General features: G+C 42.1%; 2 protein-coding genes across 2 annotated transcripts in view; both read left to right on the top strand.

The window, feature by feature from the left end:
- Positions 1-26,746, top strand: part of Bmerb1 (bMERB domain containing 1) — a 123,640-nt gene that overhangs the window by 87,963 nt on the left and 8,931 nt on the right. The window contains exon 3 of the mRNA XM_032914108.1: positions 21,137-21,210. Coding sequence (XP_032769999.1) covers positions 21,137-21,210 — 74 coding nt within the window. The remainder of the gene's footprint in view (positions 1-21,136; positions 21,211-26,746) is intronic.
- Positions 21,688-23,770, top strand: LOC116909041 (protein SET-like). The gene is given in 3 exon segments (XM_032912522.1): positions 21,688-21,721; positions 22,378-23,070; positions 23,073-23,770. Coding segments are annotated over 3 exon segments (984 nt in total). The 3' UTR covers positions 23,330-23,770.

Genomic DNA, 26,746 nt, shown 5'->3' with positions numbered 1-26,746 from the left:
GAATATCATTTTTGTGAGTTCTTGAATTCTGTTTGCAAGAATTTTATTGAGTATTTTCACATCAATATTCATAGGGAAATTGATCTTAAGTCCCCTTTTTTTGCAGGGTCTTGTGTGTTTTAGGTATAAGCATAATTGTGGCTTCAAAGAACAAATTGGGTAGTTTAAGTTCTGTTTCTATTTTGTGGTATAGTTTGAAGAGTATTGGTATTAGGTATTCTTTGAAGGTCTGACAGAATTCTGCACTATACCCATCTGATTTTTTTGTTTGTTTGTTTGTTTTGTTTTTTGGTTGAATTTTAATAACTGCTTCTATTTCTCTGGGGGTTGTGGGACTGTTTAATGTTAATGTTTATATGATCCTCATTTTGCTTTGGTACCTGATATCTGTCTAGAAAATTATCCATTTCATCCAGATTTTTCAGTTATGTTGAATATAGTTGGATCTGATAATTTTTCAAAATTCCTCTGTTTCTGTTGTTATGTCTCCCTTTTCATTTCTGATTTTGTTAATTTGGATAATATCTCTGTGCCTTCTGGTTAGTCTGGCTAAGGGTTGACTTTCTTGTTGATTTTCTCAAAGAACCAGCTCCTAGTTTTGTTGATTCTTTGTATAGTTCTTTTTGTTTCTACTTGGTTGATTTCATCTCTGAGTTTGATTATTTTCTGCCGTGTACTCTTCTTGAGTGTATTTGCTTCTTTTTTTCTAGAACTTTCAGGAGGGCTCTCAAGCTGCTAGTGTATGCTCTCTCCAGTTTCATTTTGGAGGCACTCAGAGCTATAAGTTTTCCTCTTAGCGCTGCATTCACCATGTTCCATAAGTTTTGGTATATTGTTCCTTCATTTTCATTAAATTCTAAAAAGTCTTTTATTTCTCTATTTCTTCTTTGACCAAGTTATCATTGAGTAGAGCATTGTTTAGTTTCCATGTATATGTGGGCTTTCTGTTGTTTTTGTTGTTATTGAACATCAGCCTTAGTCCATGGTGATCTGTTAGGATGCAGGGGATCATTTCAATCTTCTTGTATTTGTTGAAGCCTGTTTTGTGACTGATTATATGGTCAATTTTGGAGAAGGTACCATGAGGTGCTGAGAAGAAGGTATATTATTTTGTTTTAGGATGAAATGTTCTATAGATATCTGTTAAATCCATTTAGTTCATAACTTCTGTCAATTTCACTGTGTCTCTGTTTAGTTTCTGTTTCCATGATCAGAATTGAGGTGAGTGGAGTGTTGAAATCTCCTACTATTATTGTGTGTGGAACAATGCGTGCTTGGAGATTTAATAATGTTTAATAATTTAATAATATTTCTCTTTCCATTTTTAGATCCTGGATGATTTTGTTCTATTCCTTCACCTGTTTGATTGTGTTTTTCTTTAATTATTTAAGGGATTTTTGTGTTTCCTCTTTAAAGGCTTCTAGTTGTTTACCTGTGTTCTTTTGTATTTCTTTAAGGGAGTTATATATAGCCTTCTTAAAGTTCTCTGTCATCATCATGAGGTGTGATTTTAAATCCAAATCTTGCTTTTCCAGTGTGTTGGAGTATCTAGGACTTGCTGTAGTGGGAGACCTTGATTCTGATGATGCCAAGTAGCTTTGGTTTCTGTTGCTTAGGTTTTTGCTCTTACCTCTTGCCATCTGGTTATATCTGGTGTTAGTTGGTCTTGCCATCTCTGACTGGAGCTTGTTTCTTATATGGACCTGTGAGCCTATAATCTTAAGAGTGAGAGCCCTCCAGAAAAACCAGCTCCCTCTAGACAGGATTTGTCTATGGAGGGCTTTGGGACAGCCTTAGTTCCAGGCACAGGTGAAAACCTGAAGGACTCTGTCCCTGGCTGCTCTCACCTGCTCTATGTTTAAATCTTACATTAATGTCCTCATCATGAAAGGCAATTTAAGCAAGAAGTTTGTGTAATAAGTATCTCCCCATGAGGGAGTAGGAGCATTCAAGAATAAACAGAAAAGAATGTATAACAGTACCTTTTCTGAGATTCACATGGTGTTTTGTTGTCCAAGGGTATCGTTTAGAACCTTGCAACAAGGTGCATCTCATTGCTAGGGTTCCTTGACCACTGAATAGTGGCCTCCCATGTCTACCAGAAAGTCAACTGGTTTCCTGTCTACTTTCAAGATTACCATGAGCTGAAAGAGGGGAGTTATCCAACCTTGACCTACTCAATTCTCATCCAAACCTGGGACCTTGGTCTTGCTAGAGCTGGGTCATTTAAGTCATTCTCCCTTTAATGCCTTAATTCTTTGCATTTGGCATATTGGTTTATTTATAGGTACCCAGTGACAGGTTTCTCTTGGCCTTTATCAATTGTGTATTGCCTTTGAAATCTGAACCTGGGAGTGGACCCTCTAGTTTCTGGAAGGCAGCCATAATAGCTCAAGTCATGTTTCATCTACCAATCATCAGGGGTGTCCCAGTTATTAAAAACTTGGGCTACAACCTCAATCAATTTAGACATGTTTTCTCCTTCAAAGTCCCCTCCTCCGAAGTTTCTTTTGTATATTAAGGGCAGACTGGACCACAAAGGCAATATTTGTGACCCTCCTATTTTCTTTTGCTTCTGGATCTATCAAGATATAAGTCTAATAGGCTTCCAGGAGGCATTCCAGGGAGATTCCTTGGGTCTCAGAATAACCTGACTACATTTTGACAAATTTGTAAGCCAGCTGGCAGCCACTTAGAAACATCCCAAGAGATTCTGGTGAAAGCCCTCAAGGGACTGCATACCTGCTGCTGTGTCAGGGTCCCAATCTGGGTGCTTGAATAGCAAAACAGTCTCAATCCTCTCAGGATTTGTTGACTAACCAGTTTCCTGACTTCCCCAATGATGTGTTTTCATTTCTCTAAGGTAAAGAGGGTCTGCAAAAGTTGTTGATAATCATCCCAAGTTGACTGATGGAAATAGAAAATAGTCTCCAAGAGAGGAATTAAATACTGGGTTTCTCTGAGAAAGAAATATTGTGAGTTTTCCAGTTATAGAAGTTACTGGTCAAGAGTGGGGTATAGACCATGAAAGGGGCCACACTTTGGCCCCCATCTTGGGGCCCCAAAGACTAGGTTTGACATAGATGTAAGGTGGTGACTCTACTAGAAGTGAAGGTTCCTTCTTTGTGGTTTCCTTGATATCTGGAATCAGACTTTGTATGAGGGGACTTAGGAGGGGATTAGAGGTGGAGATAGATAAGGGGATAAGGGGATGCAGGAAAAGATCTGTAGGTGACACAGAAAGTCAGGCAGGGCAGGGGGGTTAGGTAGGAACCTTGTTCATGAGGTGGGGGACAGAAATTTCCTGGTCCTCTGGGACCTAGGTCTGATAGGACTCAAGGGGTGCCACTGGACTGTAACAAGGCGGCTTTGAGGCATTTAGGTAGCTCTTCCACAAGCCACAATATAGGGGGCTTGGTTGCAATGTCCTTGCCATCCAAAGATAATAGCTTATGTGGAGTAAATCACAGTTAAATTGAATGTTCTTCCATGGGCCAATCTGTCTTAGAGGTGGGCCATTTAAGATGGCAGAAGGTCTTGAGTTTGCCAGAACAGACCTTGTCACCAGAGTGAGAAATCCTCCTTTAACAATCCTTAAAATGATGAAGAACAAGTTCAAGAGGGGATCGGGTGGTGGATTGCTCTGATTCTATCAGAGTGCAGGACAAAGAAGACACAGACAATGACCAGAAAAAGCAAAAGTAAGACTGGACATTGAAAATGCAGACAGAATGTGACAAAGAGACTGACAGAAAAAAAAATAAACAAGATCCCTAACCAAAAGGGGTCAAAGGGAGCTGATGCATCCTTCATCCTCCCTAGATGTGGAGAGCTGTTCTGCATCCAGCTTCTTCCAAGGGTCACCAGAAGCACACATTACCAGAACCAGAATATTAAATTTACCTCCAGAGATATCCCTAAAGCTAACAATTCAGAAAATTTGCTTGGGTATCAGTGTACTAGACCCTGGATAAATGTTGTGGTGGTCTGTCAAAAATCCAACACCCGGGACACACCAAGTTTTCTTAACCAGAATTTTGCAAAGTCTCTTCTAACATCTCACAGAGATCTGTCCAGAACTAAAAAAAAAAGCAGAGGCCAACTAGATATGAATCATGGAAAGTGCTATAGCATTAAGATGAGGGTAGGTGGAGAAAATGTCCTCATCAGGAATTTCCCAAAGAGAGTGGGCTCAGGATGGTGGCAGGGACACACTGAGTGCCACAAAATGTCATGGCAGGAGAAGACATTTGCTGCCAAGCCTGATACCAGGAGATACACATGGTGTCCTGAAAGAGAAAATGCCAGAGACTTGCCACAGGATCAGTCTGGCCAGGACGCTACTGCTTCATCCATTGCTGGAACCCACAATACATTCATTCATTCATGACCAAGTGGTTAAAGTCTCACCCATGAGGCTCTGGCTGGCTGAGACAGGGCAGGGCCTGCGCCCTCATTAAACTTCTCTAAGAACAACTGCCCATTCTAGTTCTTCCATGTGGAGCAGTGGAAAAGCCATGCTTCTGACCATAAGAACAATTCTCCAACCCTAGTGAAGATTGTCAGCAAATACCAATAAATGATTTCCAAACTGCTTTCTAAGTCAAACAAGGCCTGCCATCTGCAGAATGTGGGGGGTTATGAAGAGGGTCAGGCTGAACCTGTGTCAGTTGAATATCTTAGCAAAGCTCCGTGTTGTATCAAAGACAGGCTGTTTGTCAGCATCCTGGCTGTATCATTTAACTAGCTGTGTGATTCTGGGCCACTTAACATCTCTAAGCCTGTGAGCTCTTCGTCTGGAAAGGAAATGACAATCCCTACTTGCAAGGTTTGTTCTTAGGATGAGTTGCTAACATCTGTATAAAGTACTAATGAAAACAAAGTATGTGTGTGTGTGCATGTGCATGTGTGCATGTGTGTGTATGTGATGTGTGTGTGTGTGTGTGTGTGTGTGTGTGAAAAGTGTGTGTGTGTGGTGTGTGTGTGTGTGTGTGTGTGTGTGTGTGTGTGTGGGTGTGTGTGTGTGTGTGTGTGTGTGTGTGTGTGTGTGTGTGTGTGTGCATGTGTGTGTGTGTGTGTGTGTGCGTGTGTGTGCATGTGCATGTGCATGTGTGTGTGTGGTGTGTGTGTGTGTGTGTGTGTGTGTGTGTGTGTGTGTATGTGTGTGTGTGTGTGTGTGTGTGTGTGTGTGTGTGTGTGTGTGTGTGCAGTATCATAGCCAGTTCTGGGAGGAACAGAAACTATTTTCATCATCACAGCAGTGGATCTCTGCACACACAATGCTCAGCTTCTCGTCTTGTCAACTGCTGGAGAGATTTAAAGCACGTTAAAGAGATGACCCCTACATTGCTTGCTTATTGATTCTTGCTAGTAATGTTATATTTCTAACAATCTCTCACTCCCTTTGGCTTTCTGAGAAGTTTCCTGTATCCCAGGCTGGCCTTGAACTCATGTTCCTCTGCCTCAGTCTAGAGTGCTGGGATTATTGATGTGTGCTACCACAGTTGGCTTATGATAAGGAACATTTCTATTAATCCATATTTCTTTTGTACCTCTGGCAACCCCTGATCTGTTGTCACCATAATTATGCCTCCCCCGGACTTCCTGTTAATGAAATTATACATGGTATGGTCTCCAGGAACCAGATTCCCTCACTTAATGTCTGAATTATTTCAATACACATTTTTTTCTTTTTGATGAGTAATATTTCATTTATACATGTTGGGAACTTTTTGTCTGTTTGGTTTCTTTGGTTTGGAATTTTGAGATGACTCGCTGCATAGCCTAGGCTTGTTTCAAATATCCACTCTTCTTGTAAGAGGCTGAGATGACAGGTATCTGCCACCAGACCTGGGCTCAATTTTCAGGAGGCTTGTTTACCAGTAATCAGACAGGGGACAAGTTGATATGTGCAGTAGTGACACCACTGAAACTGATAAGTGATTCAAGCCCAGGCCCGTACACTACTCCCTGCCTCAAGCCAGTTAATATCTTTGTTGGCACAGGACTCTACAGAACACCAGCAGAAGGTACCTGCTGTTCCTTCCTGTTTCAGCAAGCCCTAAGATACCTCTTCTTCACAAAAGAAAAGGCCACTAGTGATGGTGCTGAATAAACATGAGGCCAGCTTAACATTCATTATTAGAAGCTGCCAGCCAGGCAGCAGTGGCACATGCCTTTAATCCCAGCACTTAGGTGCAATCCTTGGTCTGCTTCTCCCTTGGGGTAGTCAGACCCATTGCACACCAGGCAGAACTGGAAAGAGGAAAGCTCAGCAGGGTGGGTGGATGCGAGCAGGATCTTGGTTAGTGATGGATGAGTGTGCAGAAAGAACACACACACCGGAATAGCTTCTGAGAACTGGTTCATTTATTAGAAGAGAAAAATGGGTAATTATGCCCCTGGGGTGGGGGCCAGGGTCTCTGGAGGAAAGGTTTATTTATCTGTGTATTATTGACCAGGACAGGGTGTTGGAAGATGCTTCATCTGCATACTCAGGGGCTGTATGATGTGGGAACCTTATAAGGTCCAACAAGGAGTGAAGCTTGATAACTGTCAGTGTAATAAATTCTACTACACTGATGGATTGATGGTGGCCAGCCAACTGTACAGCACCAAGTTAGGGTGGAGGAGGGAACTGACTCCTCCCATCCTCATTTGAGGTATCCAGAACTGAAGGTCTCTGCAACCTTTCCTCTGTAGTCCTGGGCCATTACAACCCCACACTCGGCAGAGGCAGAGGCAGAGGCAGAGGCAGAGGCAGAGGCAGAGGCAGAGGCAGAGGCAGAGGCAGAGGCAGAGGCAGAGGCAGAGGCAGAGAGGCAGAGAGGCAGAGAGGCAGAGAGGCAGAGAGGCAGAGAGGCAGAGAGGCAGAGAGAGAGGCAGAGAGGACAGAGAGGCAGAGAGAGAGGCAGAGAGGCAGAGAAGCAGAGAGAGGCAGAGAGAGGCAGAGAGAGGCAGAGAGAGGCAGAGAGAGGCAGAGAGAGGCAGAGGCAGAGGCAGGGGAATCTCTGAGTTCTAGGGCAGCCTGGACTATAGACAGAGTTCCAGGACAGCCAGGACTATGCAGAGAAATCATGCTTCAAAGAACAAAACCAAAACCAAAAAATATCATTAGAAGCAATTTTACATCTGTTAGTGTAGCAACTCTAATGAAATTTGCAGGAAATGACTGGAGGCTTCAGAGAGGGACCCTATGTGCTTTGGAAGGGGCAATTTCCAGACCCTGTAGCTAGAGTAACCCAGTTCACCAGTTTTGCAGGCGTAGGAGGGGTGGGGAGGAAATCTAGGATCTTGCAGCTAAGACTCTTCCTTCCCTGACCATTCCCAGACCAAGCCCACAATGTTATTTAACTTGGGATTTGTGTGATAAAAATAAAATTTTAAAAATAGTATGGCTCTCTACCAAGTGTATTATATAAAAGGCAGAGCTGGGTCTGACTGACTGGCTATCTTAGCTCTTGAAAGATAGAGGTAGGAGAATCAGGAGCTCAAGGCCAGCCTCAGCCTCATAAGAAGTTGGAGGCTTGTCTGGACTACATTAAATCCCCCCAACCCCCCACCAAATCAAAATTGGGGGAAATATTTTATTGCCTATGTCAAAAACATTTTTTAAACACTAAAGAGGTTTTGAAGAATGATAGAAAATACGGGATTTTTTTCAAAAACTTTTTGAACCCTGCCAAGAAAACCTATCAACCCATGGTTGTTTGTTTGCTTGTTTGGTTGTTTTGGGTTTTTTGATACAGGGTCTCTCTATGTAGTTCTTGCTATTCTAAAACTCACAATGTAGACCAGAATGGCCTCAAACTCACGGAGATATGTCTGGGTGGATCACTACACCTGACCTAATCCTGAGTCTTCTAAAAGGCCTATGACTACAAAAATGGGACAAAAACAAGAAGATATTTGGGTGACATGTACACACAGTGTTACACTAGCAATTGTCCCTGATTCTCTTCTCTAGAATCTTGACAGCTCTATGATCTTGGTTGACTTAACCTCTCTAAGACAGCTAGAGAGAACGAGAATAAATGCCCTACGAGCAGTAAGCATTGCACCAGACATGGGACCAGATACAGGCTGGCATGACATTATCAACTATGTCTATCATCTTTTGTTGGTGTCTGTGTGAGAGTTGGGGGGATTTGGGGAGTGAGCATGGGGGATGTGGGAGAGAAGACAGAGAACTGGTAGAAGTCTTGACAGGTGATGGACCATGGAAGGAATGGAGAGAGGCAGCATCCTCAAGAACTCATTGACAGAAAGCAAAGCTGCATTACTCAAACTACCAGTGTTTGTATTTCTCCCAAAGTGACTCACTGCCTTTGATAGGTGTTATTATCCTCCTGGTGTCTGCCTCATAGGATTTGGAGTTTTCCACTTGCATTGGAAGCTCTAATTCTTGTTTCAATGGAAGTCAGGACTATGTGTTCTTCCTACCTGCCAGCTTGCCTGTTTCCTTTAAAAAATATCACATATTGACTGAGATGTGCCATGCAGTAAACAAAAATGTTCAGTCCCTCTAAAGAGGGCACAGTCTGGAGAAACACAAAAGCTGAGATATTGTAAAGGGGTGGGAGAACTGAACTAGACTAACAGCATAGGGAAGGTTCCAGAAGGAGGCACTGGGATATCTTGAAGGCCCCACAGGAATTAATTTGAGAGGCAAAAGGTTTGATAAAAGATTGGGAAGATACAGGGTCATAGCTCACAGCTTGTAGAATCTATGAGTGGCCAGAACCCAAGCACTCTACCTAAAGGTGAGGCAGAAAAGGCCAGAGAATGGGGGGTTCTGCTGAGGCAACTGTGATGATAGTGGTCTCCAAAGAAAGGAGTGGCCCATGCAATTAAAAAATACAAATCTTCCAAAATAATCCACATAGGAGCTGAGTGGGTTGGGTATATCAATGGGAGAGCATTTAGTTTGAGCAAAGCCATGGATTCCATCGCTATCATCACATATGTATACATATATACTCACAACACGTAGTAGTAGTAGTAGTAGTAGTAGTAGTAGTAGTAGTAGTAGTAGTAGTAGAGACTAAAAATTAATTAACACACACTAACCATAAAAAAATGAAAATAAAAACTACAGAGAAGGGGCTGGGTAATAGTTCAGTCATCAGAGTGCTTGCCATGTAAATGTGAAGACATGAGTTTAGTCACCAACAATCATGTGAAAAAACAGGTACAGCATTGCCCGCCTCTAATCCCAGTATTGAGAAGGTGCAGAGAGGATCCAGATGCAGTATTGCTGGTCTGTAATCCCATTGCTGGGGGTGTGTAAACAAGAGGATTCAGGGGCTTTCTGACCAGCCAATCTATTCCAATCAACTAGCTCCATGTTCAGTGAGAGACCTTTCCTCAAAACCTAAGGTAGTTCCTCCTCCCTCAGGCTCAGTGAACATCTCAGAAGAGGGGGTGGAAAGAATGTAAGTGTTGGAGGGTTGGGAGGAGTGCTATGAAATGTCATCTTCTGAACATGATGTGGTTATTGTGGCTCTGATGAGTTCCTACCTACACAAGAGCAAAACAAGGTCAGTCAATATTCCAGCAGATAGTACTAAGCAGACTTAGTATGTTGGGGTTGCGGGTGGGGTGTTAGAGTTGCGTATGGGAGATAAGAATTATAATAGATACAATCAATGTGTACATTCATGGAATTTCCAAAAATAAAATATAATAAAACAAAAGATAAAAATAAAACGTTGGGCCATGGGGGTGGTGGTTAGGTTGGGAAAATATCTGCCAAGCAAGCATGAGGGCCTGGTTTTGGATCCCTAGCATCTAAGTAAAAAGTCAGGTGTCGTAAAGACAGGCATGATGGCACATACTATAACCTCAGAACAAGGGGAGCCAGAGACAGGAGGCTCTGTAAAGCCCATGGGTGCAGCCTGCCCAGCCAAACTGATGAGTACCATGAGTCTAGAGACCTCAGCTCTTGCAGACTAAAGCCTAGTCTTTTAGTTACATGTTAATTCAGTCATCACTCTAGGTTCCGTATTGGTTTTCCCATGAATCAGCATTTTATGACCTTAGCCCCTTGATTTTTAGAAAGAGACGGCAAGTACACATTTTTTTTTTAACATAGCAAATGAACTCAGAGATCTGCTTGCCTTTGTAAGTACAAACAGTAAACTAGTTGTGTAGGATCTGGCTTTGAGATCATCATTCTCACCACAGCTGGACCTAAATGTGCTATGTTCTAGGCTGACCTTGAACTTTGAAATCTCCCTACCTTTGTATCTTTGTAATAAATTGACTCATTAGTGAAGATGCCTTTGTTCTTTTAGGTCCACAAAGCCACTCATACAATACATATTGCATCCTTATATTTTGCATAGTTGAAAAATCATGCAAAAGTATATTCTTGTATTAATGTTTTCAGAGTTTTTCCCACAGCCTTAAGGCCTGTCCTGAAGGTCATAGTATTTACCATTTTACCAAGGAACATTGGATATACCCTCCCCTCCCAGACTCCTGCTGTTTCTAATTAACATGGAGTCATTAATGGCAGGGAAAACCTTGGCAAGAAGCATATTTCCTGAAGAAGGACCATGAGGTAATATATACTATTATACAAGCAAGCCTTAAGCCTAGCAACTATCCAAACTCGTGGAGACCTTAATCCCACTGGCTCTGCTCCAGGGGCAGTATTGTGTCACACTGTCCTTCCACAGCCATGCAGAACTCAGCATCAGAGAACAGCATCAGAATTGATGCTGTTTATCCTAAGATTCACCAGAGAAAAACAATTCCACTATTTGGGGGCCAAATTTAAAGCAAGCATTATTAAATATTGATGAACTTTGGTCAGGACCACTCCCTGAAATTTTTCAGCTGAGTGCCTCCTAGACATAAGTTGCAAGGGTTTATAAAGACAAACCTATAGGCCACCATACTTTCCATGAAGCTTTTGTTATATTCCAGGAATTACAGCTCCCAGAATCCCAGGTCTACTTGGTCCTTGGTGAGCAAATGGGGGCTTACAGGTGACTTTTTGGCATTACATTCCCCTGAGAGTTGTGTCTCAGGTAAAATCTTTGACTCTATGATAGGTAGTTGTTTATTTTTGGATCTAATAACTATCAGCTTAATGATACACAGTAGGGATTTTCATTTAGTTATTGTATCATTAATGTAAGTGCCAACTGTAATTATTAGAAGCAGGAGGGCCAAAGGCCCTGTGATGGCTGACATCAGAGTTACTATCCAGAAGGAGCCTGGAAATGAATGTGCACCGATCATTTATTTCAGGTTCTCCTTTTGTAATGTTTCTTGAGTATAGCCAGATTATAATCCCAAATGGTTCCTACAGAAACAACCACTTTTAAAAACCATTTAATAATACCTCCTTGTTCTGCATAAAGTAGGCCAAGTATCCTATCAGATTATAGAACTGTTTTAGTTAATGACTCTACCAGCTGACACATCTGGGCCCAATTTTTGGTATGTCAAGTGACTTATAGGTAGCTATTTTGTTCCCCATGCCAGGGAGTTTTCTGGCATTTTACCCTGGTTAGGTGGGACAGTACATGATACACTTTCTTCTGTAACTGCTTCCAGCTGACATTGGGATATTGTTGTCAGTGTCCCAGAAACCTGAAAGGAGTCAAGGGTTGGGCAATGGAGGCATTTATCAGAAGCATCTGATTGTCTGATCCAGCTTAAGAGACAGGGAGCAGTCCTGTCAGCTGCACTGGTTTATAGTAACTGTCAGCTGATCTAGAGCTCAACAGTTTGTCATCCATAAGTGATCCCTGGATGAAGTCTGTCAACTAAGCAAAGATCTGCTGAGACAAATATGGTCTAGGGACAGAAGTTAAAATTTCTTAGTAGTTGGGGAAAGGGAGTCCTAACAAAAGCTATAGCCTTAGGTTAAAAGGAAGAACTTTTTTTCTGTTTAGAGAGCCAGGTATACAGTTGTACAGAGATGTTTTAGCCCAATGAAAAGGATCTTTAAGTTTATATTTAGAAGACAACCAAAGAACACAAAAACACTTGAACTAATGACTGAATAGCAAGCAGTCAGTGCTCCACCAGCTTATCAGAACTCTATGGATCGATGTTAAAACTTTGAACCTTTGAAATCTCAAGGTAATAATAGCGTAGAAGTATTGTGAGGCTTCTGCTGACCCACTTGCAGTTTTAAATAAGATACAGAGACTTCTATACAGTTTAAAGTTGTTGGCCTTATACTGGGGCAGTCAATCTCTCAATTTCCTCATCTAAATTTATTCTAACCTTTGTGCTATCCCATCTCCTTACGAGGTTCTCACTACCTGCCTACAGCTCTACTCTGACACTGTTCTGCTCCCTTCCACCTCTCTCTCTCTCTCTCTCTCTCTCTCTCTCTCTCTCTCTCTCTCTCTCTCTCTCTCTCTTTCTCTCTCTCTGTGTGTGTGTGTGTGTGTGTGTGTGTGTGTGTGTGTGTGTGTCTTTCCTTTGAGTCCCACACATCTCCTTTCTCTTCTGCATGGAAGTCCTGCCCCTGTACTACCTGTCCCAGGTCCTACTGTCATCTCTTTATTACAAAAAACAAAACAAAACAAACAAACACAACGCCCATATTTCAGTCTGAACCAAATCAGCAGCAAGGCTATCTCTTAGGCATTGCCTTTAGGTAATGAGGGTTGTCTGACTTTCATCATTTGCACAGGTGAGGGAGGACAAATATTTATGTATAAAAAACAGGTGATGAGCCGTAGAATGACAGTACCAAAATTTTGCCAACACTTAGCTATCTGCCAGTACAGAATTAACAATTAAGAACACAGAGACATACTTTCAAACAATGTAAAGGAAAGACCCTAATATCTCCACCTTATAGTCCAAGATATGACTTTATCTCCAACATCAGTAAACTTTATATAATAAGAACAATTATGAGAAATATCAGATAAGAATTATATTGAGAATGTCATTTATATTTGGTAACCTTGGAGAAAGTACTCCACTATCTATCCTATCTCGGTGAGTTCAAAGTTCTGTATCTAAATTATTTATTTATACCCTAAACCACTTAAGATCTTAGATCCTAGGGTTGGGGATTTAGCTCAGTGGTAGAGCGCTTGCCTAGGAAGCGCAAGGCCCTGGGTTCGGTCCCCAGCTCTGAAAAAAAGAACCAAAAAAAAAAAAAGATCTTAGATCCTAAACCACTTAAGCTTTTATGTCTTTAATCTTCAAAAACTTTACACCTCCTTTGTTAGATTTTTTTAAATCTAATAATAAGGAAAACTATCAAGTCTTCAAATCCCATCAGAAACCTGAGAAGGATAAGTTTTACCTGAGTAAATAGGAAGTGCAAAACAAGCAACTTCCAAATTTCATTAGAAATGACGGAGACTCCGTGCTACCTGGCGGTCACCCAAGGTTCCTCTGTATTGGTAGGATATCCATCTTTGGCCACCAGGTCCAGATCTGACAGACTTCTCTGTGAAGCTGGAATTTTGAAGGACTATTTCACCATTTCTCAGCCAAGTGGGAAAGTTGATTTCCCAGTGTCCTGCTTGTCTACAGTTTGGGCAGCATGCTGTCAACAGTTGAGGCAAAGGATAGGGTTTTCTTTTGTCCAGTGTCCACACTTGCCACATTTGAAGTAAACTTCAGGTGGAGATTCTTTGGTGCCCATCATCTTCTCCAAAGGAAAATGGGTGTTCTACTAGGAGCTAATGTGTCTCTGTCATGAAATGCCTTTTATTACTAAAACATCATAAATGATACAGTCTGTAGATCTCTGAAGCATTTGAGGACCACCTATCTGTTTTTCCAAACAGACAAACAGTGCTTGGTTTCAGCTATTAACTTGTTTCTTGACCTTGAAAATATATACAGGAAGCTAAGTAAAGCGTATTTCTATAATTAACTAAACTAGTATCTAACATGACTACAAATACAATTATGTATAGGTTACTGACTTCTAACTTGCATTTCTTAATTATCCTAAAACGTTGACAATAATAGCTTCCATAGGATAAGAATGGTTCGTTACATTGTAAATGAGTAGCATATAACCTTAAGTTTCTGCTGTCATACCAAAGTCCATACCAACTAATCTAAAATATTTGAGAACCATTGTTGCTTTCTTAGTCTCAAAGAAGATACAAAACTCCACCTTTCTTTGTCTTTTCATCCTCTTCTCCCTTCACTGCTAACAATACATAGTAGAAAAAGAAGAACAGAGGAGAGAAAGAGAGAGAGATCCCTGAATCTAACCCCCTTTCCAGGTTTGTATTCCCTGACCATGACTGGTAATAACTTGTAACCAAATCCAATAAAACAACAAACATCCATAACCCACCAAAGGACCAACACCCACCCATCCCTCCTCTAAGGAGTTAGGGCACCATATAATTTAAATTGCTTCCTTCTGTCTGAAGTGATGTCATCTTTTGTGGACCATAAGAAAATTGGGACATCGGTTAAGCCCTGGGAGAGCTGGCTGCCTCCCTCATAGCCCAGGCTCTGTGGGATAGGAAAGTGCAGGGCTTAGCTGAGATATTGACTGAGGTTATTTGTGACACTGGACCATCTGAGGCTAACTGCTCTGAAGCTGTCCTGGATGCAACTTTTAAGGAAACAGCGGCTGAGACAGTCTGTCAGACTGGATCGTTTTGTCTTCATTGCTTTGTCTTCATTGATGTCTGGTGTCTTTGTTCTAAAAGCACACAAGCTTTTAAAGGTAACATTATAGGGACTTTTTGCTTTAACAGATGTATGGAATGTGTAGTGTGCACAAATCATCTGAAGATGATTCTCTGTTCTATGTTTGAGCAGGTGAAAGGTATCTTTCCATCTTATAAGTATCTTTGCACTGGAAACTAAACTGCAATGGGGTGCTATAAATCCCATCTGCCATCTGAAAGGACGGCATGTAGTGAGTCATGAGTGCCGTGCAGCCAAAAAGACCCACTGGCTTCCAAGCAGAGATCTTTGTCTCAGCAGTGTCTGAGCTGTTCCCATGTAGGAGGCCATCATCTGTTTTCTGTTCTCTTCTTCCTCACTTTCCATGTCAGCAGCCAAGATTTTTAGGAGGTCTTCCAAGAAAGATCAAATCTCTTTATTACCTTTGAAGGAATTCACAGCTTTTAATTTCCTGTAAGAGGTAAAACCATATCCTCTTCCCCAACACATTTCTGAGATTAACACATCCTTAAAGTAGGTAGACTGATTTAATACAGCAGTCCTTTCTAAAATACAATGTTTTTCATCAGATGTGCTACCTGCCTCACTGACATTTTAAAAAATGTAAGTTAATAAAGAATTACATAATCTATCCCTGGGAGCCCCCTTTTATTTTAGGAGCATTTCCTTTAAAGTGCAGTTAGATCTTTCCACACTTGCTTGGCCTGTAGGATTTTAAGGTATATCTGTAACACACTTTATGTTCAATATTTTTAAATTGGTGCATTGTACTGGATACATATGATGGAATGTTATCAGTATTAATCTGTAAGGGTATCCTTAAGATGGCATCACTTTTAATGAGTTTATAATTACAGAATCAGCCTTTGCAGAACTCCAGGCAGAAGTCCATTGAATTCTGAATAGATACCAATTGGGTGGTGAACATACTTTAATTCCAACTCTCCAAAGTGAACCACTTCCATCTACCAGATCTCATTTCTTTGGATACCTTTAGGAGTTACTTCTAGCAGTAATGGAGCTTGATTATATAATGAGCAAGTAGAAAAATTCTTATTGCCAGGTTATAGAAAATTTTTTCTTTAAATTTCTACTATTTATGTGGTACCTTTTATGAAAACTTGAAGCCCTTAATATATTTCCTATTAATAATTGATCCATCTCCTCATTTTCTAGTGCCAAATGGTCCTGGAAAACCAGGAATATGGTTTATATATATTAGATGATCAAATTACATGTTGTAGTTGTATAAATAACAAAATTAGCTTTGCATCATCTGAAATAAGTTCAGCAGTTTCTATATGTAAAACTACTCTCTCTACTACTATATTAAGAGGTTCTGGAAAATCTAATAGAACTAGGAGAATGGTTTATAGGTCTGATTTTGTTATTATTTCACTTTACTTTTTTAGCCTTTTATTTATCTATTTGTGAAGATCATTATATTAATAAAGACATAATGAAGTATCTTACAAACTTTAAAATATCCCATGGCCTTATAATCTTAAATACTTTTAAAAGCTGTTCGTTTTAATATTCAGAGTTTTTTCCTGTAAAATCACAAAACTTTCTTTATAGAAGTTAAAAATATCCCAATTGCGTGCTTTTCTAATATCAAAACAAGTCCCTTTTCTTTTAACTTTTTATTGATTCTTTATGAATTTCTTATCACGCACCCCAATCTCACTCATCTCTTTGTCCTTTTGTACCCACCCTCCTCCCTTGCAACTTCCCTCTCAAAGATAATTTAAAAAAAAAAACAAAAACAAGCAACAACAACAAAACAAAAAATACAAAAAGCTCATCGTGGAAGCTGCATTGTGTCACAGTATATCCCACAGTTTACCCTTTTGTTCACACTTCTTTACTTGTGAATGTTCACTGCAATATATTCATTGCTCCGGTTTGAAGTCTCTGGCTTCTGCTACTCCACCAATACTGGATCCTCACTGGGACTCCTCTCAGATATCCTGTTGTTGCCTTGTGTCATGGAGATCCTTCAGCGTTGGATCTGTAGGATGGGCCCATTCACTCAATCCAGTAGTTCATAGATGGGGTAGATGTTGGGGTGGGATTTGGGCCTGGGTGGTAGCTGAGTTGGTCAGCCCTCCAGCTCTCTGGCACCCCACCACCAAGGTGAGCTCTCCGGCACTGCCCTTGCTAGCTCACCCAGTGCCATAGATGGAAAGGGGCAGGGCTAGCTGTGCCATTCTCATTTGTTTTGCCTTTGTAAGATGTGTTACTTAGGGTTCATATTGCTGTGATAAAAGCCGAGACCAAAAGCAACCTGGAGGAAAGGTTTTGTTTTCCTTACAACATGTAGTCCACCATCTAAAGAAGTCAGGGAGGGGCTGAAGCAGAAGTCTTGTAGGAATCCTGCTTACAGGATTTCTTCCCATGACTGACTCAGCCTGATTTCTTATACCATCCATGACCACCTACCTAGAGGAAGTACTGCTGAAAAGCAAGGTCCGTATAGTTAGAGACTTTCCCAGAACTATGCACTTTGATGGATTAAGTCGTTGTTTTCATTTTGACAGGTGCTGCTGTCTACATGATGAGTTTTATGCCCTGATGGTAGTTCCATCATGGGATCAGTTGTGCTAAGGTCAAGGAGCCCACTAAGGTCTGGGAGCTCGTTACAAACTGGCAGGCAGTCTTCTGGCAAGCCCCGGTTCATTCAAGGCAACCTGCTAGAATATTCTAGGCTAAATCTTGAAAAAGGCTGGAAGTCTCTGGCAACAAAAGATATAGACTAAAGTCCTGCATCCCTGCCCTGGTCCGTGGATCTGGAATGTTGAGGGTGGGGTGGAAAAACAGCGACATTTGTGATCAGCCAAAGAGAAGGCTGGGGTTAAGGCAGGTAAATGAAGTGACTCCAGAGAGTGACTCCTGTCCAGTACTAACATGTAGTTTAGCTGAGACCCTCTACCTTTTCCCAGAATGGTTGTCAGAACCAACACAGAGTGCCATTTCCTAAAAGAACCCTTCCCCTTTCATTTGCTGCACTGTTCTTCAGAGTGCCAGATGCACAGCCAGCCTTCCTTACCACAGGCTTCCATACTTACAGACTTGACCAACCAAATGTTGTAAATATTAAAGACAAACTATCTATAGACTTTTAATTATTAAAAAAAATAACCCGGTACTTGAGAGAAAAAGGCAAGGGGATCTCTGAGTTTGAGGTCAGCCTGGTCTACATAGTGAGTTCCAAGACAGCCAGAGTTATATAATAAGACTCTGTCTCACAAAAAGATAAATAAAAAAATAAGATAAAAAATTTAAAGTTGTGTTGTGCATCTGTGCATGCACCTATTAATGTGAATGCAGGTGCCCATGGAGGCCAGAAAATGTGTCATATCCCATGGAGCTGAAGTTATAGGTATTTGTGAGCCATCTAGTGCAGGTTCTGGGACCCAAAGTCAAATCCTCTGGAAGATTAGTACATGCTCTTATCCGTGAGTCATCTCTCCAGATCTGCTCCCACTCCCACCCCTTTAACGTTAGTTAGGTCATTATATTCAAGTGAGGGGACAATTTCTGATTACATTGCATCTAGGTTGTGTTGACTGTATTTGGCATCATAAGTTATCTAAGGATGACTTTAAACCCCTAGGAGTATGTACAGAGAGTATATGCAAACATTAGGCTGTCTTATTTTTAAGACTTGGATATGTGTCGCTTTTGGTGTTCAAGGATAGGAGGGGATCCTGGGAATATCTGTATCCCCTATATCTGCTATATCTGTGACCATGTGAAATATATATATATATACACAAAAGGTCATCTTCATACTACCTGGGCCAGAGCTTAGGAACTGAGATCAGCATAGCAGATGCTCAGTAAAGATGTGGAATGTGAATGTTCACATTTTGGAACTGTCTACACTTTGAGAACTGCCTTGAAGATGCCTCAGTTACCACTGACCTCTTAAGTCATTTTTACTCAATGTGATTCTGCCTCTGACAGTCTTCCCACATGAAAATAATTCTTGGGACTGGAGAGATGGCTCAGAGGTTAAGAGTACTGTCTGCTCTTCCAGAGGTCCTGAGTTCAAATCCCAGCAACCACATGGTGGCCCACAACCATCTATAATGAGATATTCTGGCCTGCAGGCATACATGCAGGCAGAAGGCTATATACATGATAAGTAAATAAATCTTTTTAAAAAAGAAAATAATTCTTGCATAAATCTGTGTTAACTGTTGGGAGTGATGCCCTTAAAACCCTCCACTATTGATGTTAATATTATAGTTAGAGTTAAATATGACTGGGTTCTTGGAAAATGCCCAACCAGCTGCAGAAGGGTAATACAAATCTGGTGGTCAGGATGCCCAGTGATATGACAAACCTGTGACCTTTCTGAGAAACCAACATCCTGTTGACATCAGCTGACCACAAGAGCTCTGTGTCCTTGGCTTGTGTAGATGTTTCCCACTTCCCCCCTCCCTCTGTTACCCCTGCTATGATATAAATTCAGCCTTGGGAAAAAATAAAATTGTCACCTTGATCAGACTCTTGTCTTGGCGTCCTTCTTCACATCTCTTGTCGCCTATTCTCTCCTAGGTGGTCCCCAACCTCCACTGACTGCTCTGCAGGCTGGGGCAGTTAATCCCGTGGAGACCCAGGTAGCACAGATAACCTAAAAATCCACCTAGATGATTAAGGTAGAGACCCATGAGCATAGCCTAGAAATCTGCAGGAGAAGTTCCTGGTAGCCATTGTAAATAATTTTTATGAGAATGACAGATTAACTTTTTAAAAAAATGTTTTTGAGACAGGGTCTCATCTAATCCAGACTGACATAGAATTTTCTATATAGCTAAATATGATCTTGAACTCTGATCCTCTTGCCTCACCATCCCAGTTCTGGGATTATATGTATGTACACAAACACCCATTTTATGTTCTTCTGAGAATGAAACCCAGGACTTTGTGCATGGTAGGAGAGCATACTATTGATAGTATGAGTTAAAATCATAGGCCAGGGGTAATTTTTTTATAGCACAGGCCTTACTGTGATACATTGCAGAATCGAAGGGAACCCTTGGAACAAGCCCTGGAAGGGGGTTGTGAATTCCTTTTGAAATGTAAATGTTTACATTGCTTGACCAGCATCTTTCATGTCTAGGAATTCATTATATGAATATGATGAGTAGCATATCAGCATATTAGGATGCTGTGCATCCACAAAGATCAGCTGACTTGCACGTACTAACAGGGAGCCATCTCCATGACATATTATGAAGTAGAATTATATATCATTATGAAGTGATAAGGCATATACAGTAAAAAGAGCAAATTTTGAAAATATTCTGTATAGAAACAATGTCATGTGATATTTCCAACCTGCATATTTTTAAACCTGCAAGAATCAACACTAGGGAACTGGAGAGATGGCTCAGTGGTTAAGAGCAACGACCTCTCTTCCAGAGGTCCTGAGTTCAAATCCTAGCAACCACATAGTGGCTCACAACCATCTGTAATGGAATCTGATGTCCTCTTCTGGTGTGTCTGAAGACAGCTACTGTGTACTTATATATAATAAATAAATAAATCTTTAAAAAAGAATCAACACTAAACTAGAGGCGTGTATTATGACTCTGTTGGTGTCTGGATGCTTCAAAACCTGGATGTGGATGAGTCAGTCTATAAGCCTAAGGCCCGAGGCATCAATGGTACAAAGCCCAGAATCTAAGAGGTAAGAAAATTGGAGTTGTGCCTAAGAGCAATGGGAGGGAGACAAAGAAAGAGAGAGAGACAGAGTGAGAGAAAGACAGAGACAGACAAATAGCAATGGAGAGAGTGTACAGCCCCGACTTCCTCCTTTTACAGACATGGAGCAGCAGAGAGAGTACACATGCAACCCTAACTTCCTCCTTCTCATTCTCTTCTCCTGTCCTCACCTACAGCTAAATGTGGTGTTGCTTACAGAGGGCAGGACTTCCCACCTAAATAGTTCAGTGACTCCTAAGCCAATCTCTGCAAACGTCATCACAGACCGTTGTGGTTTAAATGTAAACTATCCCTAATGTCAGGCTTATATGGTTGACCTATAGATAGACCCCAGCTGTGGCACTGTTGTGGAAGGTTATGTGTGATTTTGGGCATGTGGGGCCTAGTTAGCTGTGAGGGCTAGACTCAAGGGTTCTACATGCCAGGTTCCTGCCCAAGCACTCTTTCTTGGTTTGGGTTGTATAAAAACACCTGCCAGACCCCATAGCTACAGAGCTGCCTGCCTCCCTTCAAATGGTGGGCTGTAGTCCCCAGAACTGTGGGCCTAAACAACTCCTTTTCTCCCTTAAGTTACTTCCTTGTCACAGCTGGTCCCCAGTCACCCAGGCCTCCCTTAACCCAGACAGGGTCACATTTAAGTAGTCAACAAGTGGAAGACGGTACCCACTTTCATCAGCCTCCTGTCTTTAAATAAGGCTAGTGTTGGGGTATGTTCTGCTAAGGTAACTTATTGTTTGGTGTCTTGTCCCCACAGGATGGATGACATTCAACTCTGCAAGGACATCATGAACCTGAAGCAGGAGCTTCAGAACTTGGTAGCCATCCCAGGTAACATGTGTGATTACATCCTCTATTAGCCACTGCCAGGGTTCCATATCTGCCCTCTGTACCACGGGGATTAGGAAGAGAGGCTTTGCCTCACTTCCTAATGGGACCTCTCTTCCTAATGGGAATTCAGTCTTGCAACAAAGGCTCATGTAGGATGTGTGACCCGTACTTATAATCTAAACACTTGGCAAGCAGATTCAGGAAAGTGACCCACACATTTGAAATCAGCCTTGGACTGCTGTTTGAGAGCATATCTCAAACCAACAACAAGGTAAGCACACATTTATGTCAGGCAGGGCTACCTTGGAACCTCAGGCGAGCCTCTTTATATTACAAGACTGTTTTTATCTTTCTTTGAAAATGGAAGAGTAATATACCTAACATCAATCTCATGATGGCCTGAGGGGAACAGTTGAGTGGCAGAATACTTTGTTGTACATGCAGAGACCTGGGTCTGAACCTCAGCACCGCAAAAGTATGATAGAGCTGCCTAAGTATAATCAGTTCTGCGGTAAATGTACACTTTGTGTCAAGCATCACTTTGACTCAGAGTCCATTATTGCCATTTTTATCATGTGTGGAAACAGGGAGATTAGACCAGTCATAGGCTGTAATATTGGGGTCAAACCTACACTTATCAGTTATCAATGGTACTGATTATCTGACATCTTTCCCCTTAAATGATTTCCCTCTCCAAACACTCTGAGTTACGTGTCCCATGGGTCTTGTGCTTATCAAAGGACTAACCAGTCATGTGCCTGTTGTATAAGTCAGGGTTTTCTGGAGGACAGAACCCATAGAATCTAAAGAGGATTTATTAAACTGACTTTTATGATATGTTCTCAGGAGTCCAACAGTGGCCTCTGCATACTGGAGAGGCTAAGGACCCAGTAACTGCTCAGTTTATGAGGCTAGATACCTCAGTAGTCTCAATCTGGTCCTGAGGGCCTGGCAGATTCCTGTAGAGCAGTTCATATTGGAAGACCAAAGAATCCTGCTCTAATAGCTGCAAAGGAATGTAATAGCCACAGAAGTAGCAACAAGGTAAATAAATTCACAAATGGTTGATAAATAATAGGCAAAAACCAAAGCTTTACCCTTACATCTTTTATGTGTGCTGCAACCAGAAGGTGACAATCACATTTAAAGTCAGTCTTCCCACTTCAGATAGCCTGATTAAGAAAAGCCCTAGTTCCTGTGAGTTTCCTCCTGCTGTGAACATCAGGGTTCTGGCCTCCATCTCCTGGCCACCTCCCTTGCGCCATGGCCCTGAAGCAGCAATCTGCTTCCTGCCTCAGCCCAAGAAACCCAGACCGGTTGCTGCCCCGAAGCTGGAGGACAAGTCGGCCTCTCCCGGCCTGCCGAAGGGAGAAAAAGAACAGCAAGAAGCAATTGAACATATTGATGAAGTACAAAATGAAATAGACAGACTTAATGAACAAGTCAGTGAGGAAATTTTGAAAGTAGAACAAAAATATAACAAACTCCGTCAACCATTTTTTCAGGAGAGGTCAGAATTGATCGCCAAAATCCCAAATTTTTGGGTAACAACATTTGTCAGCCATCCACAAGTGTCTGCACTGCTTGGGGAGGAAGACAAGGAGGCCCTGCATTATTTGACCAGAGTTGAAGTGACAGAATTTGAAGACATTAAATCAGGTTACAGAACAGATTTTTATTTTGATGAAAATCCTTACTTTGAAAATAAAGTCCTCTCCAAAGAATTTCATCTGAATGAGAGAGGCGACCCATCTTCAAAGTCCACTGAAATCAAATGGAAATCTGGAAAGGATTTGACAAAACGCTCAAGTCAAACGCAGAATAAGGCCAGCAGGAAGAGGCAGCGTGAAGAGTCAGAGAGCTCTTTACCTGGTTTACTGACCGTTCTGACGCAAGTGCTGACGAGTTAGGAGAGGCCATCAAAGATGATATTTGGCCAAATCCTTTGCAGTACTATTTGGTCCCCGATATGGATGATGAAGAAGGAGAGGCAGAGGATGATGACAACGAAGAAGGGTTGGAAGATATTGATGAAGAAGGAGACGAGGATGAAGGTGAAGAAGATGATGATGAGGATGAAGGGGAGGAAGGAGAGGAGGATGAAGGCAAGGATGACTAACACAGAAGACCGATGGATCCAACCTTCTTTTTCATTTTCTTTTTATTTTTTAAATTTCCCCAGTCCCTGGGGGCGAGTTGCAGTCCTTTCCTCCCTGTCCCTCTGTGCTCAGCCGCCCTGTTTTTGAGGTCTCAACATCATGGTTCTCAACTAATTTGGGGGAAAATATCTTGAGCAAAATACAACAGGAAAAGAATCTTCACGTTTCTGTTCTAAATTCATTTTTATCCTTGTCTCAAACTGTGGATTCAACACCATCACCATGCTCTGTGGAAAGAAAGAAAAGCCCTCCAGTTCCCTTGGCTCTGCTGGAGGCTGGAGGGTGCTAGGCCCCTGTGTAGTAGTGCATAGAATTCTAGCTTTTTCTTTTCTCTGTATATTGGGCTCAGAGATTACACTGTGTCTCTATGTGAATACAGACAGTTAGCATTTACCAACATGTATCTGTCTACTTTCTCTTGTTTAATAAAAAGGAAAAAAAGAAAAAGGGGGTTATAGACAGTGAGCAAGGGTGGGATGGAGGTGTCGGGGGAGGGGAGAGGTGGGCATCTGACAACATGGCTTCTCCTTTGGCATGTTTCATTGTGACGTTTAACAGACATCCTTGCCGTTTAAAGTGACACTTAAAATAAAATTCTCCCCTGATGAAGACTTGAAACAAAAGAAAAAAGAAAAAAGAAAATCCCTAACAGTTGTTTATGGCACCTCTCCTTTCAGCTGATTCTAAGATTACCCATCATACCTGTTGACTCAGGTATGCTCTCTCTGACTTCATGTTATTGACAGCGTGCATGGGGTCTGGTAGCGCTAAGGAAAGATTATTAATAGACACTGCTTCCTTTTTAAGAACTTGGCCTTGGCAAATATTTTACTTGATTTATTTCTCCTAAAACAGGGCACTGCTGGGCATGGCTGGTGCATATGAACAACTGTTTACTGGATGTTTGTACATGTCCAGATTACAGGCAACATGGAAGTGATTTGATATGTACAAGGGGATATTCAGGGTCATAAGTAAATACTAATAATGTTAGGACTTGGAACATCTGATGCAGAAGGATCATGAGTATGATACTGCCTATTTCAAACCAACCAACCAACTTACAACAATTCAATGACAATCTATGTTGACCCACTGGATGCTCAGAGTGGTTGAGGAACCCAGAGTCACACAGCTGGGAAAATAGGGCAAGTAGACCATCACAGAAATCCTGTCTATTCTGGACAATAAAGATGAGACAAGAACAATGAGCCAGGGAGGCCAGGCAAGAAGCCAGCATTGTCCAGGGGAGGAGAGATCATGGCCATAGCTGAGGGAATGAAAGGAGAAGCAAGCACATAGGGGCATTAAGGGCCAGGGTCTATGGTACAATAGGTGAGTGGATTTCTTACTGCTGAGTGAATGAACCCCTCCTGTGTATGATTGAGGAGAAGACTTTTATTATAGATATGAGGGAGAGAATAGCCAGAGAAGAGTCCAGTCTGAAGATGACCAGCAAAATAGAATGGGCTGTGACAGCAGAGAGTGGGGACTGGGGAAGAGAGAGGAAGAAAAGAGAGAGGAGAAAGGGGACCAACAGGACTAAGATAGCTCATTAAAACCTAGAGAACCAAGAGAGCATGCATGGCCAAGATGGCTGAGTTATAGGAAAAAGAGAATCTAGAGGAAGGGAAGCTGAGTCCATCCCCTGGGCTCAAGAGGTTTAGGGTAGGGGTTGAGGTGGCAGGGGCTAAGAGGAGCCAGGACTCTGTAATAGGTACTTGTGCTGCTGGAAGGACCTAGCAGCCAGCATCTGCTTTGATCTCAGTTAGCCCTTTGTCCTGAGTTTCTTTGGGACCTGACCCTGAGTAGGTGAGGCAATGTTGCCAAGCTGAGGGTTGCAGCAGTGAATAGGCACATGGTGCCAGGAAGTCGGTGGGAAATGTTGGTAAGAAGGGAATGATTGATGGGTGAAAAACATTGGCCTCTGCTTGGAGACTTGAGGAGGTGCTGGTTAGTAAGGTTCCACAGAGTAAGTTTGAGGAGGTAGCTTGGCTGGAAGTGCTGTGGCCGAGACTCCAGTAGAGCCCGGGGAGTGCTCAGCTAATGGGGAACTGGAATATGTAGGTGAGCAACCCGAGACAGCTATTTGTCAGAAGCCTAGCACACCTAGAAGTCATTGGGTGGCTCTAGCTAAGGGCTGAGAAGGCGTCTTTAGAATATCAGAGTGCTGTGCGTGGGAAAGGAACTGCCAGACTCCTTGTGAGAGTCTGTGGGTGTCAGTGCTCCCTTGGAGAATAAGGCAGAGAGGACTCTGTAGTGCAGTCTGTAGTCTAGGGAGTCACATCTGGGCTCCACCCACAGAGCCATGTAACCTCATCTAAAGGGTGATAGTCAGTGCCCAAGAGCTGCAGACCATCCATGCTTGACACACACAGTGGCGCCATTTCTATCAGTGAGAAAGTCTTTCCCTTCCCTTCCCTTCCCTTCCCTTCCCTTCCCTTCCCTTCCCTTCCCTTCCTTTCCCTTCCCTTCCCTTCCCTTCCAGGAAGTTCCATGTGTCTTGTGGGTTATACATCCATAGATTCAGACCCCTGGAAAAATAATATTCCCTTTGAAATTTATACTGACCTTTTCTTGTCAAGATCCCTGGAAGATACACATGATAACTGTTTACTTAATGTTTGTGTCATGTTCCATGTTACAGGCGACCTCAAAGTGATTTAATATATACAAGAGGATATGCAGAGCCACATGCTGTACTGGCTGGTTTTGTGTCAACCTTACACAAACTAGAGTCAACCAAGAGGAAGGAGCTTTAGTTGAGGAAATCTCCCATGAGATCCAGCTGTAAGGGATTTCCTCAATCAGTGATCAATGAGGGAGGGCCCAGCCCATTGTGGGTGGGGCCACCCCTGGGCAGTTGGTCCTGGGTTCTGTACAAAAGCAGGCTGAGCAAGCCATGAGGAAGCCAGTAAGTAGCACCTTTCTATGGCCTCTGCATCAGCTCCTGCCTCCAGGATCCTGCCCTGTTTGAGTTTCTGTCCTGATTTCCTTTGGTAATGTGGAAGTGTAAGCTGAATAAACCCTTTCCTCCCCAACTTGCTTTTTGTTCATGGTGTTTTGTCACAGCAATAGAAACCCTATGTAAGACATATGTAAATATGGTGTGAGCATGCACCCAACTAATGTCCAGGAACATTGTCCACCTTCCTTGACACAGGGTCTCTCAGTTGTCCATTAATTAGACCAGACTGGATGGTCATTGAAATCCAAGGATATGCTTGTCTCCACTTTACAGCACAAAGATTTTAAGTGGACACAGCTATGCCTTTTTTTTTTCTTCTGTAAGTCGTGGAAATTGAACTCAGGTCCTCAGACGCTAAAGGCAAACAGCTTACCAACTGAGTAGTCCCTTAGACTCTATATCATGACTT

The sequence above is a fragment of the Rattus rattus genome, chromosome 9 (assembly GCF_011064425.1).
Source record: "Rattus rattus isolate New Zealand chromosome 9, Rrattus_CSIRO_v1, whole genome shotgun sequence".
NCBI classification, from domain to species: domain Eukaryota; kingdom Metazoa; phylum Chordata; class Mammalia; order Rodentia; family Muridae; genus Rattus; species Rattus rattus.
The sequence above is the reverse complement of the archived record's forward strand: the minus strand, read 5'-3'. Positions and strand labels throughout refer to the sequence as shown.